The 20,511-nt window shown below is 44.2% G+C and overlaps 1 protein-coding gene across 1 annotated transcript; it reads left to right on the top strand.

The window, feature by feature from the left end:
* Positions 1-521: 521 nt before the first annotated feature.
* Positions 522-19,984, top strand: LOC115139614 (sentrin-specific protease 6-like). The gene is given in 25 exon segments (XM_029677203.2): positions 522-664; positions 3,254-3,347; positions 3,813-3,879; positions 4,336-4,451; positions 4,591-4,746; positions 5,040-5,060; positions 5,530-5,609; positions 11,282-11,382; positions 11,946-12,092; positions 12,094-12,388; positions 12,732-12,982; positions 14,227-14,364; positions 14,533-14,566; positions 14,874-15,062; positions 15,291-15,475; positions 15,642-15,802; positions 15,977-16,093; positions 16,270-16,392; positions 16,584-16,676; positions 17,127-17,497; positions 17,667-17,758; positions 17,848-17,936; positions 18,097-18,165; positions 18,318-18,468; positions 18,891-19,984. Coding segments are annotated over 25 exon segments (3,402 nt in total). The 5' UTR covers positions 522-636; the 3' UTR covers positions 19,125-19,984.
* The last annotated feature ends 527 nt before the right edge of the window (positions 19,985-20,511 follow it).

Below are 20,511 nucleotides of genomic sequence, written 5' to 3'. Positions count from 1 at the left end.
ACCTAGCAGTTCTCTGCGGTTTGGGAATGGGAATTAAGGGAGGTGGTATTTCTGAATGAAATCAGTTATGCGAACACTGCTGAATAGTAGGGATGGGAAGATAGCTTTTTTCTTGTCTTCGTCAATACATCATATTTTGTCACTTCGCACATAAGCACTTAGTTTCAAGCAGCTTATCACGGTAGATTATTGTAACCGTGGTTCAACTTACTTGCAGTTGTTTAGCCAACCCTTACATTCACAGGCCGAATAATACTACAATGAGGCAACAGCAGCAGAGGTGCCGAAGTAGACCCACATGTACTATTTTGATAAATGTTTTTACCTAACACCGCTGAGTAATAGGCAAATCAATAACGTTGGGCTTTTCTACCAAATTATTCTTGCCCCATTTACAACTAGCTAGGTACTTTGTAACAATCGAATGGGCACAATGTGTGGTAGAGCTAGCACAATTATTCTGAGACCATTACGGTACATTTGGCAATTTAACTGTTTGTTGGCTGAAAAAAAGGTAATCGACACATTCTGCGTTGTGCGTAGAACCACAAAAGCCAACTCGCGAGCCCTCTGCGAGATTGGGTCGCTGGTGAGCAGCAAACACCATCTGAAAGAGAAAGAGAACATGGAATAAACATGGCACACAACATAAGCTTTTTTGAAGGTAAAGTGAGACTTTAAAAAAAAACTAGCTAATTGTAAAGTCAAGGCGGCAATGTTTGTTATCGATCGCATTCCCTTGTCTCTAAATGAGACGTCGGATCCAGCGCGCGTGCCTCAAATTTGGTTTCAATCCTGTTCGAGAGCGCTAGCAATTAGCTAGCGAGCTATTCCCTGCGGAACTAGCTGGCTACATTTATTCACATAACTTACATCTGAAGCTACATTGTTCACCGTGAATGGACATTTCAGAAACAAAAACGACATAGGCACGATTAAAATGGAATTATCCGAGTCACGTTGCTTTACTGAACGCCGTCTGTAGTTATGCTAGCTACTAAGCTATCTAGCCCGTGTATGTCTGACTAGCTACCTAGAAGCTAGCTGACTACCTACTAGCTAAACTAACTACCCTCAAATGTAGGACATGGGACACGGTTTTACTGACATAAGTTTGCGCCGTATTTTACAGGAGTAATTTGTTTACATAAATTATAGCTTGCTGTGTCGTGGGGTGAAGTTGTAACTTACTTGTGGACGTATGTACTGTAGATAATGGTCAAGATTGAACAGTCAGACAGCAAGGCCTAGCTGGCTAACGTTAGCTACCTAGACATAATTGTTGACAGGCCTTCATGTCAGCTATACTTTTACATGTCCTTTTGTTTTTCATTTGATCATATTTAAGTGGATCAATCTAACGTTATTTGTTGGTTAGCAATCAAGTTGACGCTAGTTATAAACAATACATTATTTCTGCTTTTCAAGGTCTTAAAGCTCAGAGAATGGTTGTCAGTTTCCATTTCAGACAGCGCATAACAAAGTAGCTAGCCTGATGGTGTTCATGTAAATAGCCAGCAACCCAATAAGGACAAACCATATGCGTTATAATATGCATGCTTATATCAAAGTGCTAACTAGCTCAAAAACAAGGAAGAGAACACTTCTGTAAGCACCATGCCAGTGTGGAATGTGGTGTCTCCAAATTCAGTGTGTTGGGGGTGGGGGAGTTGAGGCTATAGGTATAGCTACGGTATATCATCTGCACATAACTCTTAACAAGATAAACACTTTAAAAATATTTTGCTGTTAACACTCGTAGTCATGACCAATTAAGTAATATACCTAAGTTGCCTGTGCCACAGACTGTGGAGCAAGGAAGTAGTTAATGAGGACAGTATGCAACCCAAAGGCATATTGATAAAGGCAACCCCTGGAATAACTTTGTTTATTAGTTATTTCTATACTAAATTACTAGCTCTATAGACAGATTCTAAATGTAATTCTAGAAAACTCTACAAAAAAAAAAACATGAAAATCTTAAATTATAAATAACTAAGTTCCTACAGTGGGTCAGCTAAGTGGAAAATATCTTGCTGTACCTAGCATGGGCTGTCTTGCTGCAGTCTGTCTGGCAACAGTGCCCACAGTGTTGAGAAGGGAACAAAGCTGCAGTGACTGTGTCATTGAGCCATGGGTTCAAACCACCGAGCCAGACTCAAAGCAATCCTTCAACTGCTGTGCCTATCTATGACTGGTGCCTATCTATGACTGACCAGCCTCATTCATTTAGACTACTGATGGTGTTGTGAAGAAGGTGGGCTAACACATGTAGGGTGGAAGCCTTGATTTCATAACACTGTAAGGATAGCCTACAGTGTTAAGAAATCAAATCATAGCTAGTCGGGTGAAAATGGAACAAGCTCAGTGGTCAAGCCATGACCTAATTATCTAGGCTACAGTTGGTGTACTAAGATCCGGTATATATACATTTCTAACTCTTAGCCTAAACACTTACAGTGACAGTTTTTGACAGCAAAATATAGACCCTTTGGCTAACTGCCACATCCACAGCTTCACTGCATACCCTGCTGCTGTGCCACATAGTATTTATTGGAAAACATTTTAAGTGCTTCCTTGAAATGGTTTCCTATAGTGGTGAAATGTCTATCCTCAGATATTGATATGGAGAGGCCTACAGTTATGTGATTGCACAAAACACACCTACTCAAAGCATCATGCAAATAACTTTTTGTGAAATACCGCCATCCAAAATCTGTTTCTGTCGTCGCTAAACCAGCTATTGTGATTGTCGTGAGATATTACGACTCCACCGTGTCTCATTTTCGAGCAGCATGGTGCTACGCCTCTAAGCCTGTTACACATTTATGATGAGAGTCACCATAGGAAATTAGTCTTGTCGTCCACAGAGAGGGGGGAGTAGCTCCTTGGCAAACACCTGCTCTGTTGTCAGCTGCCGCTGTGTCTCCTCTGCTTACAGTTTTATCGCAGACACGATTTAAGCTTTATTCATCAAAGAACATAAAAGGGGGTTTCAGTTATTTCTTTGTTGACTTGACTTTAGGTTGAGGCTATTTGGCTTCATCTTAACATCAGATTCATTATCTAGTTGTAGGATTACTCATGAATCGAAGTTCTCTTTGATGATTTGAATTATGCATGTGGTGCTAATACAAGCAGTGTTGAAATGATTACTGCAACTCCTAGAAGTGCACATGATCGTTACAACTGATGCCCTCACTTTCCCGTCGTATAACTGAACTCATGCAAGTTGTGGTTTATTATATTCAAGCTCTGGATAGATCAGAGGCCAGGCGAGATGGAGGGTACAAGCAGAACTGGAGCTTTTCTCTTTCTGAAGGCAGTGAAGAGGAGAGGAGACATGAGTAAGCATTTCTCCTCCGGACCTCATTTCAACACTCAGCATCGCTGCATTGCATCAATTTCACCCTGCCACCCGCCGTATCCACCAGCCTGACAGACCCAAAGATTCTTTCTGTTCTGTTTATTAGTATTCCCACCTGAGAGCCTCCCTGCCACCAGCTTAATATACAGATATGGCCACATGCACACGCACTGTCTGCATGCAGAGTCTGTTTTGTAATAGAAGTGTGTAGACTGTAGAAGTGTTTTACACTAGGGATACAAACTGACAGTGATGTTACTGTAAAACTACATGTATCACAGAATCATGTGGTTTCATATGACATTGTAATTCAATAATTGATGTAATCCAGTAACTTAAGGAAGTACCCAATATGTTTATCCAATGGTTTGAGCTAAGTGGGCATAAACCCAAGGCATTATCTAACCACGCTCTTCCACCCCTTTTTCTCTTCTTTTTTCCTAAGCTGCACATCGGTGATGACCACGAAGGAGATGGATGGACAGCAGCACTCATCCCCAGAGGGGCAGAAGGTACTGTAGGCTACCTCCCTCACTAAGGAAAGCCTTATCTTGCACCCCTCCGCGTTAATCGCATTTATGGCATTGTTGCTCGCAGCAGGCTACAGGCTTTCTGCTCTGTCCTGTTGGTGCCCTCTGCCGTTCTGTCTCACCTCTCTCCCTTTTTTATATGTCCTTATTCTTTTCTGTCAGAACATTTAATCCGATGAAATTTATTGTGAATTTGATATTATTTTGGGGTATTATTACTAAATATTCAAAACCTGTTTCTCTTGTCTCAACTGAACAGTGAATACGAACATCAGCTCAGTGGTGTTTTTGCCATAACTTTACCGGGTTGTATCAGCGTTTAATGCAGCATCACTCAGGCATATACTGTATGCTCTCAGCAGAAATGCACTGCAACATACTTTATGTAATCAGATCCTCTTTGTTAATTCTCTTCTTTGTTGTCTCTCTCTCCACCAGTCCCCCGCTCTTAGGCACTTCTCTTCTGCGGATCCCCTGAAAACATACGAAAACAGGCCAAATACAAATAATCACATAAGGGCTCTAAACAAACTAGGAACTGGCAAGAGACTAAGGTATGGCACATTATTGTTGCTAGTATCTCTCCTGTCCAAGTTGGAACGTTTTGATGACAATGGCAAATATCATAATGAACCAATTCGACCTGTATTCAGTGAAACCCGGCGGATGTTGTTTCTCTGCTTTCCTCTCTAGTGAAATCCCATACCCGGTAGCAACGACGTCACCAATGCCGAACAGAACAGACTATTTAATCGGTAGCCCAACAACGCCTCAAGGGGTCGTTCTACAGGGGAGACACTTTCAGCACACCCACCATGTTCCTGCTGCAATGAGGAAACCTGTCCAAAGGTATGAGCCCTCACGGAAGTCACACTCTAGTCATTCTGCATAACAAAGCATTGAAAGCGACTCTGTGGTTTTGTATGTCGGAACGCTTGATTTTTTTCCCAAGTTGCCAGGTAGGGCTGCACCTCCATTCGATCGACGAGAGAACATGTTACTCTCCCTTTTTATGTAAGGGTTTGGCTAATTGCCATCAAGTTGGAGGTGCAGCCCATTTATTCACGGATCATCACCATTATTGTGTTAGACTTGATTGTATTGGTAGACGAGACTTACTCTCTCCATTTTCCTTTCTTAAGCAACCTTGACTTAAAGGAAAGGTAAGACATTGAACCCAGTGGATTTTCTCAGCCATGCTTTGTGCTGCAACCACTCGTAGTGAGCTGAATGGTCTGATCTCTTTGTCCTGTTCTGACTTTGCATTTCATGTCATGCTGTAGTCAAAGCAGTAGTGCCTGTGCCTATGTGCATTTGTAATTTTTAGCTAACTTAATACCCTGCTCAACCTGCATCCACCCACCTTTGGTCTGGATCTGTAGGGCACTGACTGAAGTCTGTTTGCATGGAATATCCCATGTCATGTGTTTCATCATAGCCTTACTCCATTGTGAAATAGCTTCATTAGCGCTCCTATGATCCACTGCGGATTTGAGTTGTTTACCTCATTTATGGCTGTTGACAAACAAAGTATTTGTTTTAAATGGCTGTGCTTCTGACCAGAGCCATAGATTTAGACTTATCTAGATATATGGCTGTGCTTCTGACCAAACTGTGCCATTTTTCCCGCAGAAAAGAGTACAGCACCACCCAGCAGCAGATCCAGCCAGTAGAAGTAGAGAGTATCATTCTCACCTGTCCAGAGAGCCCAGGTACATTCACTGTGCCCTTACATTCACTGTATTTCAGGGTTTCCGTTATGAAAATGTGGCGCCGGACATTTGAACGGCAGCATTTCAATTTACAGGACATTTGAGTAATGTACCGGACCCATGTGCAGTGGGTGCATAACCTGATTAGGGTGTCCAATCACCGTTCTCAGAATGACAGAAGTCACATTTTAGATTATGGTAGATAATCTTCCCGGAATATGCAAGTCGAGGATGCAATGACGTGTCCTTGAGGATGTTCGAAGAACTGTCCACATTTATATTTTCCTCAGATGACAAAATGAGTAACGAGTAGCAAAATCGCAAGCTTATGTTTTGGCGGAACGCCAGTTTCAAGTTTGGAGAAGAACGTTTCACTGTAAAAAAATGCACCTTTTATAATAAAGCATTCCATGCATCATCACATTTGCAGACTTATGTAAGATAGCCTACTATTCGTAATGTGATGAGTAGATTGGATAGTCAAATTTAGGGTAATAATATAACTCGATCACTGTTCGCAAAAAAAGACAGTTCAATGCATGGCTGAGCGCGTATAGCGTAGAGGCCTGGGCTATAGGCCATATCGTTTACGTTCCTTCTCTGCACGTGAAACGCATTTCTTGCGATTCTACTGAACTTTATATGACTGGAGACATTAGCAGAATCTTGTTAAATAAAACAAATGACAGGGGGAGCCTACTCTAACACTGACAAACAATCAAAACATTTCTTGTCCATATAATAGGCCTATGAGAAGGGGATACACAACTAGAATATGACGTCCATCTAAACTGGAGGAGGTAATTATTGTCCAAAAACAAACTTTTTAAGTGGCACTGACCCAACAATGATAGAGTGAAAATGTGCAGTGTGCACCAGGGATATGGCTATTGCTCTCTGCTGGTTCCAATATGATAGGCTATAGGCCTGTTGTTCTCTCAACTAAAAGACAGATTAGTCTTGTTCATTGTCATCTCTTTACAGCAATAGTTTGGAAAGCAAATGGCTATGTTTTCTTGTGATTGAATGTAGAAATATTGTGATATGCCTGGCTGGGGGCCTGTACTTTTCACTGACAGTCACAACTCAACAACCATCTATGTGGTATTTGCAGTGTACGCTGCCAAAATTGCGCGGGTTGCCTTTCCTCCCGACTGTAGGCAATGCGATTCTTAAAAATCCAAAAAGTGTTTTTTTTTTTTTACGGCTAGGAGAAGCTAATGATCCTGTGACCAAATCATGCTTTAGTAACCTATTTTGACATATGGTCTTTATTTATGTATCGACAGGAGTAGGCTAATTAGGCTATATAATTTTGCCAATTTAATTCAGTTTACTAAGGGAAGGCTTAGCTTCCCCTAGCCTTGAAGACGTGCCGCATATGAGCCTATGCCAATCTACTATCCCCCATTGTAGAAAAGTCTACCTATTCTATTGGTCAGCTTGTCGAGAAACAAATAGCCCAAACAGGCTATGGGACGATAGATCCCAAATTCATATAAACAGTAAGCCTAGGCAACATTAACAAACAAAAAAAAGTTGAAGCAATGAATCTGCAACATATCAGAACATTTAGCTTAAAATGTTGATAAACTATCATTTCTTAACTTTTTTTTAGCGCAGCAATACGCACAAGGCAGTAGGCTACGCGCGGATGTGCATTTGGCCACTGGACAACAAAAGAAAGTAGAAAACCAATAGCATATGGATGTCTGTATAAATAATTGCCTCCGGATATGGTCGGAATTTGCCTAGGCTACTTTGAAGCAAGATTAAACATGTCTCCATAATATGTAGTAAAACGTTCAGGTTTCAAGCAATTAAGTAGCGACACTGAACAAAAATATAGTACATTTCTATGATTTTACTGAGTTACAGTTCATATAAGGAAATCGGTCAATTTAAATAAATTAATTAGGCCCTAATCTATGGATGACTTGGTAGACAGATAAGCATCTGTTGGTCACAGATATAGTCTATTCAGACCCCTTGACATTTTCCACATTTTGTTACGATGCATCCTTATTCTAAAATTGTAAAATTGTTTTTTTCCCTCAACCTACACAGAATACCCTATGTCAAGGCAAAAACAGGTTTGAACATTTTTGCTAATGTAAAAATAAATGGAGTGAAATATTACATTTACATAAGTATTCAGACCCTTTACTCAGTACTTTGTTGAAGCATCTTTGGCAGCGAGTCTTCTTGGGTATGACACTACAAGCTTAGCACACCTGTATTTGGGGAGTTTCTCCCGTTCTTCTCTGTAGTTCCTCTCAAGTGCTGTCAGGTTTGATGGGGAGTGTTGCTGCACGGCTATTTTCAGGTCTACAGAGATGTTCGATCAGTTTCAAGTCCGGACTCTGGCTGGGCCACTCAAGGACATTCAGAGACTGTTTTGGCGGTGTGCTTAAGGTCGTTGTCCTGTTGGAAGGTGAACGTTCGCCCCAGTCTGAGATCCTGAGCGCTCTGGCGCAGGTTTACATCAAGGATCTCTCTGTACTTTGCTCAGATCTTCTTTCCCTCGATCCTGACTAGTCTCCCTGTCCCTGCCACTGAAAAACATCCCCACAGCATGATGCTGCCACCACCACCATGCTTCACTGTAGGGATGGTGCCAGGTTTCTTCCAGATGTTGTGATTGGCATTCAGGCCTAAGAGTTCAATCTTGGTTTCATCAGACCAGAGAATTTTGTTTCTCATGGTCTGAGAGCCCTTTCGGTGCCTTTTGGCAAACTCCTGGCGGGCTGTTGTGCCTTTTACTGAGAAGTGGCTTCCGTCTGCCCACTCTACCATAAAGGCCTGATTGGTGGAGTGCTGCAGAGATGGTTGTTCTTATGGGGGGTTCTCCCATCTCCACAGAGGAACTCTAGAGCTCTGTCAGAGTGACCATCGGGTTCTTGGTCACTTCCCTGACCAAGGCCCTTCTCCCCCGATTTCTCAGTTTGGCAGAGCAGCCAGCTCTAGGAAGAGTCTTGGTGGTTCCAAACTTTTCAATATACGAATGATGTAGGCCACTGTGTTCTTGGGGACCTTCAAATGTTGCAGAATTTTTTTTGTACCCTTTACCAGATCTGTGTCTCGACACAATCCTGTCTCGGAGCTCTACGGACACTTTCTTCAACCTCATGGTTTGGTTTTTGCTCTGACGTGCACTTATAATTGTGGGACCTTATATAGACAAGGTGTGTGCCTTCTCTAAATCATGTCCAATCAATTGAATACACCACAGGTGACTCCAGTCAAGTTGTAGAAACATCTGAATGATGATCAAGGGAACAAGATGCACTTGAGCTCAATTTTGAGTCTCATAGGAAAGGCTCTGAATACTTATGTAAATTAAGCATTTCTGGTTTTTACTTTTAATAAATGAGCAAAACTTTCTAAAAACCAGTTTTTGCTTTGTCATTATGGGGTATTGTGTGTAGATAATAATTAATTTATTTATTGAATCCATTTTTAGAATAAGGTTGTAACGATTTTTTTTGTTGGAAAAAGTCAAGGGGTCGCATTATTTTCCGAATGCACTGTATATACAAAAGTATGCAAACACCCCTTCAAGTGAGTGGAGTTTTGCTATTTCAGCCCCACCTGTTGCTGATGAGATAAAAACAAAATTGAGTACACAACCATGCAATCTCCATAGACAAACATTGGCAGTAGAATGAAGAGCTCAGTGACTTTCAATGTGGTACCGTCATAGGATGCCACCTTTCCAACAAGTAATTTCGTCAAATTTCTAGAGCTGCCCCGGTCGACTGTAAGTGCTGTTATTGTGAAGATGAAACTTCAGGGAGCAATAACGCCTCAGCCGCAAAGTGGTAGTCCACACAAGCTCACAGAACGGGACCACCGAGTGCTGATGAGCGCAGCGCGTAAAAAAAGTATTTCATCGGTTGCAACTCTCACTACTGAGTTTCAAACTGCCTCTTCAAGCAACGTCCGCACAGTAACTTTTAGTCGGGAGCTTCGTGAAATGGGTTTCCCTGGCCGAGCAGCTGCACACAAACCAAAGATCACCATGCGCAATGCCAAGTGTTGGATGGAGTCGTGTAAAGCTCGCCATCATTGGACTCTGGAGCAGTGGAAATGCATTCTCTGGAGTGATGAATCACTCTTCACCATCTGGCAGTCCGACGGATGAATCTGGGTTTGGCGGATGCCAGGAGATTCACTACCTGCCCGACTGCATAGTGCCAACTGTAAAGTTTGGTGGATGAGGCATAATGGTCTGGGGCTGTTTTTCATGGGTCGTGCTAGCTCCCTTAGTTCCAGTGAACAGATGGCTACAATATACAATGACATTCTAGACAATTCTGTGCTTCCAACTTTGTGGCGACAGTTTGGGGAAGGCCCTTTCCTGTATCAGCATTGATATTGGCGGGAACTGGAACACACTGTCGTAAATGTCAATCCAGAGCATTTCAAACATGAAAGAAATTGTGTACAGATCCTTGCTACATTGGGCCGTGCATTATCCTGTTGAAACGTGGGAATGGCAGCGGAGGAATGGCACGACAATGGGCCTCAGGATCTCGGCACGGTATCTCTGTGCATTCAAGTAGCCATTGATAAAATGCAGTTGTGTTTGTTGTCCTTAGCTTATGCCTGCCCATATCATAACCCAACCGCCATGTTCACAACATTGACATTAGAAAACCGCTCGCCCACATGATGCCATACACTCAGTCTGCCATCCAGGTACAGTTGAAACCAGGATTAATCCGTGAAGAGCACACTTCTGCAGCATGCCAGTGGCAATCAAAGGTGAGCATTTGCCCACTGAACTCGGCTATGATGCCAAACTGCGGTCCGGTCAAGACATTGGTGAGGATGACGAGCACGCAGATGAGCTTCCATGAAATGGTTTCTGGCAGTTTGTTCAGAAATTCTTCGGGTTGTGCAAACCCACAGATTCATCAGCTGTCTGGGTGGCTGGTCTCAGAGGATCCCGCTGGTGAAGACTGATGTTGAGGTCCTGTGGTAGGGTGGTTATACGTTGTGATGCCGGTTGGACGTACTGCCAAATGATATAAAACAATGTGGAGGTGGCTTATGGTAGAGAAAAGAACGTTCAATTCTCTGGCAACAGCTCTAGTGGACAATTCATGCAGCCAACATCATGATTTTCGATACATAATGTTTGTGATACAAATGTAAAAGTATCTAGGCGGTAGAGGGTGTCTGGATGTGGCTTTGCAGCCTCACTCTCTGGCAGTGAAGGCTGTAAGGTCTGCGGGGCAGCAGATCTGGGCTGAGCCTCCTGCCTGTGTCTGCCAGAGGGGGATTGCAGCAGGCCTCGCAGATTAATCCGCCCGCAAAGCTCCTCTGAGAGGAAGGAGAGAGAGCGAGCCTGGCAGTCACAAATGAGCATGGGGAGGAAAGCAGCACACACAGGCAGTCAGGCTAATAAAGCACACTGTGCCTGGCCAACCAACTCCTGCACAGTGAAATATTATGGGAGTGATGATGATCACATGTGGTGCAGCAAGGTGACCTTGGAACATTGGAACACTGCATCCGTGTGAAACTTTTCCCCAAGGGTAATTTTTCCCACTCTGGCAATTTTTGTTTGTGTTGAAGATGCGGCTGGTTCTCAACAAGTTGTTACTGCACACTGTATATGACAGATAAGTCATATTTTTCCTTTCCGTCTTTTGTTTCCTTTTTAGCCAACGACAACTCGAGCATCAAACGGCGTGTCCAGCAGCACAGTCGGAGAGCGTCGGCGGAGGGCTGTTGTAGCTTTCCCTCGCAGGTTCAGACCGAGGAGGTAGGAGTCGTAGCTTATACACTTTGTCATCTCGAAGTAGGAGTGCTGATCTAGGATCAGTTTTTACTTTTACATTATAATGGATATGTTAATATGGACGGGGGAGGCTGATCCTAAGTCAGCACTCCTACTCTGAGACGCTTTATGTATAGGCCAGGCCAGGCCCTGTAAGTGCATGTCTCTGTGTTCATCTAGATTTGACTGTTTAGTGTTTACCATGCAGCCTTTCCATGTGAGAGGACTCTGACCCTGCTGGGCTGGAGTGGCAGCTACTCCCCTCTGGGCCTTTCTCTCAGGCCTTGCTAGTCAACTATCAAACCATCCAGCCTGCTCCTTCCTGTCTGAGTCATACCTTTAGTGTTGGGCCTAGAGCCAGAGAGGAATACATACCTGACTAGAAAGAAGCATGTTTATCAGTTGCACTCAGTTGACCATTTCAACCCAAAAGGGCAGACGGGTTTTAAGACGATACCCCTGACAGATAGTGTTGAGAAGAAAATCTAAGTATTTGAATGTGAATGCATCTTCTGCTGAAATTAAATTGTCTCTTGTCTTTTCTGCAGGCCCTACATCCAAACGTGGTGTGCGGGAAGTGTAGCAAATCCAGTGACAACAGCACCATGTGTGAACACTGTGGGAACCCCTTGGCGTTGGAGGCCCCCCACCTCCACCACCCCCCTGCAGCCCAGCCTACGTCCCCCACGCCCAGACCCCCCCATCCGACCCCATACCCACCAGCACCCGTCCCCAGGAGCCAACAATCTACAGCTGAGGAAGAACAGCTTTTATGGTTCGGCCTCGACCTTGAGGGCGCCACCGCTGCGCGTTGACACTGTGATGAACCCGCCCATCCCGGTACGCATTACCACCCGGGCCGGCCTGTTACTGCCACACAACGGGAGACCCGTGGGGGCTGGGCTAGTGGGGAGCTGCTGCGCCGGGAAAGTCGCCGCCAACAAAGGCAGGAGGACGGCGGCCGCCAAGATACACAAGATCAACGACCCCAGTAAGTCTACTGGTCCATCCCGACCTGCTAAGTACTCACTTCTCGCATCTCTCTACGGTGGTTATTGTCAGAGTTTACCTCAGGGCTTTGCATTATGTAAGGTAGTGCAGGACGTTTTCATTTAAACTGGCAGTACAGAATGTTCTTGCTAGTAGCCCACACACCTCACAACCAGTAGCACCTGTCTGTATATCTTACCTCTCTCACACAAGGTCACATTTGTTTGCAAACGAAGGCCACTTTTCAAAATCTAAATCTCCTGCTCTTCTTGAAAGAATACATTCAACTATGGTGGAGCGAGTGACTCATTCTCAGTCATGAAATGTGTGTGTGTGTGTTCCAGTCGTGCTGTCCAGTGACGACGATGAGGAGGATGAAGCCGACGACGGCAGCACTGGTAGCGTCAACAGGCTGGACAGCGTCTCCCCGCTGCCCGCTGACTCGGCCCACTCCTCGCCAGCGCCCTCCGGAGGCAGGGTCGAGGCGGCAGTGAAGAGTAGCGCAGGAGAGGAGCAGGAGGAGATCACCTCTGATTTCTTCTCCGACGTCGACAGCAGAATCTCGCTACCCAAAAGGAACCGAATGAAAGATCAGGTGTGTGTCCGCTTCTTTGAAATACACTGAACGTACAAAACATTAAGGACACATGCTCTTTCCGTGACACAGGCTGACCAGGTGAATCCAGGTGACAGTTGTGATCACTTATTGATGTCACTTGTTAAATCCACTTCAATCTGTGTATTTGAAGGGGAGTAGAAAGGTTGAAGAAGGATTTCTAAGCCTTGAGACATGGATTATGTATGTGTGCCATTCAGAGGGTGAATGGGCAAGACGAACGATTGAAGTGCCTTTGAACGGAGTATGGTAGTAGGTGCCAGGCGCACCGGTTTGTGTCAAGAACTGCAACGCTGCTGGGGTTTTTACGCTCAACAATTTCCTGTGTGTATCAAGAATGGTTCACCACCCAAAGGATATCCAGCCGCCAACTTGACACAACTGTTGGAGTCAACATGTGCCAGGATCTGTGTGGAACGCTTTCAACACCTTGTAGAGCCCATGCCCCGACGAATTCAGGCTGTTCTGAGGGCTGGGGGGGAGACAAGTCAATATTAGGAAGGTGTTCCTGTTGTTTGTTGTACTCTGTATACATTTTAAAGGATTTGTAACATTTTTATTCAGACTGGGATAGCATGAAATGAGTCGTGTCGGGGGCTGGGATTTGTACCCATGTTGTGGTAGTGCGCCCATGTGCTGCAAGCGGCCGCGTTATATGCTGCACCAGCCTCTGTGTATAGGATATAGGACTTGTGTGGATACGTAATGAAATGTTGTTGATCCCCTCAAGGATGTTTCTGCAGTTCTCCTCTCAAAGGTTGGGCACAATTAGTACACGGGCCCAGCTATAGTGAGCCAGTCTGATAGTGAGCTGTTTTGGAACATTTCAGTTTGGATTTATTGACCCCGTCTGTCAGAATGTCCTTGAGAACTCAATGTTCCTGATCTGCTCTCTCAAGGTAACATTGTGGGTTGTTTTGCTTGGCAGCAAATTATATTACTGGGTGTTTCTTTGTTCACTAAGATAGTCCCACTCCCAATGGCCAAAAACAACTAACGATTAAGTCTCCTAATTTACTTTTTGTGTGTTCAGGATTGTTTTCCTTTTAGAAACATACCGCTCGTGACATTTAGCTTTCAAACTAATTAGGCAGCTGAATCTAAATGACCAGTTGAGGAAGAATCTGATATTGTTGGCAAGACGAGTACTGTACATGATTGGTCGCTAAGAGGAATGAATGATATGAAGCGGCAGATTTCAAGGCTGACCGTGTGTTTTTCAGTTTGGAAACCAAATACCTGACGACTCTACACCCAGGAAAAAACAGAAGACCTCCCCCTACAAGCTGGACAGCATCATCCTGGACTGTAGGAGCGTGAGAGTAGGAACTCTTCGCAGGATGGTGACCAAACCTGTCATTGTAAGTACTCCGCTCCTGTACTCTGTTCTCTCTCTGTACAGACACTCAGTCGTGCTTCAAAAAAATATTGCCAAAACAATAGCCTATAGCAATATGGTCAAAGCTGAAATTATTTATACTAATTGTCTTACTGACATAATGTATCATTCAACTATCTCTGTCTTTCAGTTTACGGGCGATTACATTCAACTTGAAACTGAAGGTGAGAGACATAAGAACATAAAATGTCTTACGCATTTTTTTTCCTTTGCTCTCCAATGACAAAATGTTGTAGATGCATTATACTCACATTCTTGTACAGTATGAAGGGTGGCATAATTCCAATGCATTTCCCAAAATTCCCATGTTTTCTAGAAATTGTAGTTGGAGGATTCTGAATTTCCTGCTTATTCCCACCTGTTTCAGGGAATCTTCCAACCAGGATTTCTGGACAACCTGGGAATTGTGGAAACGTTACTGAAATTCTGCAAACCTAACGGCATGTGATGTTTTAGTGCTTTGTATCCCAGGCCCTGAAGTGGATTCTCTGGAGAAGGTGCGTCTGCAAGCGTCTGGGCTTATCAGCTGTGAGTGGTGCAGCGTGAGGAAGCTGCCCGTGCTCTTCTTCCAGACCAACCAAGAGGAATGTCTGCGGCTTCGCACCCAGCTCAAGATGACCCGCGACAAGGGAGGCCTGTGGTACGACTGTGCCAGCAACGGTGAGGACTGCCAATCCATAAGTGAAGCATCCTTGCCAGTTGTAACATCAGTAGTCTGTAAAATAGATAGATGAATGTGTTTTTTGTTTACCAAACTTGTCAACGTTGTCCCCCTGTTTTTGGAGAATACTTTTCTATGACGTATTTTTTTTTTTTGCTAAATCAAGTCTGTGACCTCACGGTCTACAAAATGTCAATAAGTCTTATTGCTCTCCCTACTCACCCCAGACTCTGACGAGAAGTACATCGTGCTGATCTTTGAGAACGGGCTGTCGTTGCACGAGCAGATGATTCTAGAGGAGATTCTACAGGAGATCGGCCGAGTCAACAAACTCAATGAGTTCCCCACTAAACTGCCGTTTGATGAAGCTAACATCAGATTGGTCAACTACAACAAAGCAACAAAAGAGAAGGTGGGCTTTATCTAAATGGAAGATTAGCATCTTGGATCCTTTTGAGACTAGCTAACAAAATATGTGTTGCCGGTGTTGCCTTTCCTTGGCTTCAGGTTTTCAACAAACAGTCTCTTTTTAAACAATCCCTTGACCATGATATTTTGGTTGCATCACTTTCTTGTAGGTAAAGAATAATAACAACAACAATGGCGGTAAAGCCAACAACACACCGCCACCAACAGTGCGGACACGCATGGCCACACGGCAGCAGACCAGCACGTTCTTCGATGAGGAAGACGATGACATGGCTGAGCTCCAACCCACCTTCACTGGACCAATCGTAAAGTACGAGGGTTATCTATCTCCTACACCTGGGTCATGTTCAAGAAAATGGCCTGAAATGTGAAGGGGCTAGCACTCATTTTCTGTTTCAAACCATTTCACTTCGGTGTGCCCTGTCCTCCTAAGTATCATTCTAAAGTGTTTGTTCCTAATGGTAATTGGATGGTTGTGTTGTAGGTTGATGGTGTACCCACCTCCTCCAGCCAAGGGGGGCATGTCAGTGACTAACGAAGACCTCCACTGCCTTAACGATGGAGAGTTCCTAAACGACGTCATCATAGACTTTTATTTGAAGTTAGTGGCTTTCACGTTCCGTTGTATATTTCCCATTGTTGTTTTTTGAAGTCACATTCTAGGTTTGATTTTCTATAGGAACACAAAGTGCCTGCGTTTGTGGTATACTGGGAATTTTGCCAACCTTACAAAGGGAGTGGATTAACTGTTTTTCTATGTGTGCATCTTCCCTTTAGATATTTAGTTTTGGAGAAGTTGAAAAAAGAAGACTCACAAAGGAGTCACGTGTTCAGCTCCTTCTTTTACAAGAGGCTCAACCAAAGAGAGAGGAGAAACATCCCAGACACCACCAACCTAACGTGAGTCTCCTCTCCTCTGCCCAGAGCGGCCCAACAGCCCCCAGATCTATATGTGCTGTTTTGCCAACTCATTTGGTCATTATCACGGCAAACATTGTTTTAGTTGTCAAGGCGGCACAAACTGATGCGGGACCAGGCAAGGGGAACACATTTCAGACAGAGTTCAGTAAACCATGTCTCTTGTTTGCCAGGATCCAGAAGAGGAAGCACAATCGGGTGAAGACGTGGACCCGACATGTAGACCTGTTCCAGAAGGACTTCATCTTTGTTCCCATTAACGAGTCGTGAGTGCTGCTCAATACCCCTGCCTGCGGCCAAATTACATCCTATTCCCTATGTAGTGCACTATATTTGAGCGGAGCCCGACTATATAAGGAAGGGAAAGGGGATATCTAGTCAGTTGCACAACTGAATGCATTCAACCCAAATGGATCAGAGCGGTGCGGGGGGCTGCCTTAATCAACGCCTATGTCATCAGTGCCCAGGGAGCAGTTGTTGTGGGGGTTAACTGCCTTGCTCACGGGCAGAACGGCAGATTTTTCCACCTTGCCGGGATTCGAGCAAGCAACCTTGCGGTTACTGTCCCGAGATGCGAATTTCAACATGGAAATTAATTGACTGTTTTCTTGTCTCAAGTGTAATGATGAAGGTGAACAGACTGATGCAAAATAATAGACAAAGATGGTAGACCGAACTGTCTCTATTAACCAAACCCATTGCTGTATGTGTTTCAGAGCCCACTGGTACTTGGCAGTGATCTGCTTCCCAGGCCTTCAGGGCCCTCAGTTTGTGGCCAACCCCCTATACCAGGCCCCGGAGTCAGCACCAGGGCCAACACAGGCTGCCCCTCAGGGCAGCCCCCCTGACCACTGCCGGCCCCTGTCTCCAGAGCCAGACCACTTTGAGCCTCTGTCCCCAGACAGAGAGGAACCCGTGGCCCCCTCAGAGAAGCTGTCCCTCAGTGCCACCGAGGCCTCCTCAGGGGGACACTCTCACAGCGAGCAGCCAAAGGGTGCGTCCACCTGTCCCAATGGGGGCCAAGAGCCTTCTAAGACCTCTGGAGCCAGGGTGAATGGACAGGTCAGCGCCCAGCCACAGTACACAGGTAAGCCATAGGCAGACGTCACTACTTGCAAGTAGCATTTCATTGCACTGTGTGCAATACACTATGTTGTGTCCTGCGCATATGGCAAATCAACATTGATTGCGATTTCTTGGAAACTGATGGGAAATGAATCTGTGATTCATTGGCCTTTTTTAATTATGTTTTGCAGATGGTCTGCACAGAATCAGTGTGTGTTATGGATCAGGAGGTGGCAATGGTGATGACACCCATACCTTTTCAGATGATCAAAGCTCCTGCCAGGTAACGGTGGAATTTGCTTCTCTGTTTGGTGACATTTCCAAGGAAGTTAAATGGATGTTATGTGTCACGTTGTTTTTCCTTTTGTCTAGGATGAGTGCAGTGAGGATGGTGCACTTGCTGAGGACCCGGTTACCCCTGAGAGTTCGGAGTGTACCTCCAAACCCACCATCTGTAAACAGTGAGTAGGAGAGGATGTTCTACTTGTGCCAGTAGATGGCGATATTGCTCTCCTGACACCTTTGTGGCTCGTGTGATTTGAGGTGATTTGTCCATTCATATTTACCTCAGAATCACAATGTTTAAGCATTTGCTGAGTGATTTTTGTTTGTTTTTCTCAGGCCCTGCATTCTCATCATGGACTCGTTACGTGGCCCTGCCAGATCTTCAGTCGTTAAAACATTACGAGAGTAAGTCAATTCTTTCATACTGTTCTGTATATTGTAGTTTGCCTAATTTGTACATCATCTAAGTATTACACGCATTGGCGCACCAAAGCAAACCTTCCCAAGCCATTTATATTTAGTGTTTCTGTTTGTGTGATTTGCGTGTGTAACTGCAGGTATCTGGAGGTGGAGTGGGAGGTGAGGAAAGGAAGTCAGAGGAGTTTTGGGAAGGATCAGATGAAGGGCTCCAACCCGCGTGTGCCTCAGCAAGATAACTTCAGCGACTGTGGAGTCTACATCCTGCAGTATGTGGAGAGCTTCTTTGAGGTGAGAGCATAGGCTGAAGGCAAAGCGGCTCTGTTCAAAAGTAGTGCACTATATAGGGAATAGGGTGCGGTTTTTAGGATGCACACGACGAGAAATACAACCAGTGCAGTGTATAAAATAACAGACACCTGGGGCCATATAATGAGATGTGGTCGGTTTTCATTTTCTATTGGTTGTATTTTTAGATTGCCAATGTTTACCGAATTGATTTACTGTAACAACTACTGATAGCTGACTCTGCTAGCCAGAAGTGAATCCCAAATACGGATACCAGCTACTGTTTTAAAGCAATCGCACCAAACCAGGCCTTTATCGACTCTTGATTTTGAAGCTCATTTTCTACCTTACAACACTCCAAAAATAGATAGGACATTGCTTAGGCGTGAATCCATAATAATTACATTTTTCTGCCCTCCATTCAGAGTCCACTTGCCAGCTTTCATCTCCCTGTGAACCTGGCGGAATGGTTCCTGCAGCAACGGATGAAGACTAAACGCGAGGAGATCAAGGAGCTCATTCGAAAGATCCAATCCCAACAGAAGAAGGAGGCGGGCCAGGGCTCAGCCAAAGGCTCTCCTGGAGAACAGGTGGTGGGAGGAGAGGATACAGAAGAAGGTGTAGAGATACAGATTCAGAACTTTCCCGTCAGCCCCTGAGGTGCATTGTCTGGTCTGACACGGCTACCTACCTACTCTCTTTTACTTTGACATGACGGTCCTATCTATCGGGTGGGGCTCCCGCTGCCTGGCCAAGCCTGGAGGTCGGTCCGTCTGCCTTCCTGCTGCCAGGGCCTGATTACATGCTGCTGGATTACCCCCCCCCCCCCCCCCCATTATTTCCTAACTGTCCTATTCCTTCCATTTACAACAAAATAAAACATTTTACATTTGTATTGAATAAAACGTGTACATATGCTGGATGTTTTTGCTGCCTTTGAGATTTACTGTTTTTGATGCCGTGCTATACATGGATGATCATCATCCATATCTGTTTTCTTCATAGATGTTCTTTTTTTTCGGGTGCAGAATATACTGTTCCGCTCTTGTATCATATTTTTTATGCATCTGACTGAGTTGTGTAGAGAACTTGCTGTTATTTGTCATTTATAGCCATACCGGTCTGGAAGAAAGTATCATTTTCAAAATCCCAGTACCTCTCTTGAATTGCTTAGCCAGTGCTTGTTAAAGGCCAAGTGCAGTCAAAAACATGATTTTCCTGTGTTTCATATATTTCTCCACACTAGGTTGGACTAATACTATATGATAATACTGTATAATGCCCTTTTATTGTAATAGCTGTTTGATGGGATGAAGACATCACAGCTAGTTTACCATTTTCCCCTCCCCACTCGGACCCCTCCCAGATAGTCCTAGCTAAATTCTTGCCTGAGAAATTGGTCTTTGCTAAGAAGCTATTTGTTGCTTTTTGACAATTTTTAATTGAAACCAATCACAGTAAGGTACTTACTTGTTTCCCAGATATGATTTGATATTGAGATAAAAATGGCTGCATTGAACCTTTTTAAGTCTCTTTATGTGAGTGGATGGATCTTGAGCATTAAACACAGAGATGCAAGAGCACATAATTTGCCTTAGTTTTTATAACATACTGTTTGTCAGCCTTCTTCCTTCAGTTGTTGGTTTTCCTCTGCATAAAACATGAGTTGAGTGCACCTTTCTTTAGTAAAGTATTTGGGACACTGTTACTGTAATAGAATTCATGTAATTCCATGAGATGTCATCCCATATTCAATATCGCTGTTGTAGAAGTGCATTTGTGCCTGGTTTCATCATCTGGTCGCCCGGGGTTGATAGGATGAAAAGATGGTCATCTAGATCTGCCTGTCCTCTATTGTTTGAACAAATGACTGCTATTATCCATCATTATCTAGGGATGATTGGGTCTTGTCATTAATACAGCGATATACAGTTAGTTGATTTTCCTTTGCTCAAAATATTTTATTTTTTATTAGCCTAGCTCAAAAAATTTCATTTACAGGTAACTGCCAAAATAAAGGAAACGCCAACATAGTATCTAAATAGG

This window comes from Oncorhynchus nerka, linkage group LG13 (assembly GCF_034236695.1).
Source record: "Oncorhynchus nerka isolate Pitt River linkage group LG13, Oner_Uvic_2.0, whole genome shotgun sequence".
NCBI classification, from domain to species: Eukaryota; Metazoa; Chordata; class Actinopteri; order Salmoniformes; family Salmonidae; genus Oncorhynchus; species Oncorhynchus nerka.
The sequence above is the reverse complement of the archived record's forward strand: the minus strand, read 5'-3'. Positions and strand labels throughout refer to the sequence as shown.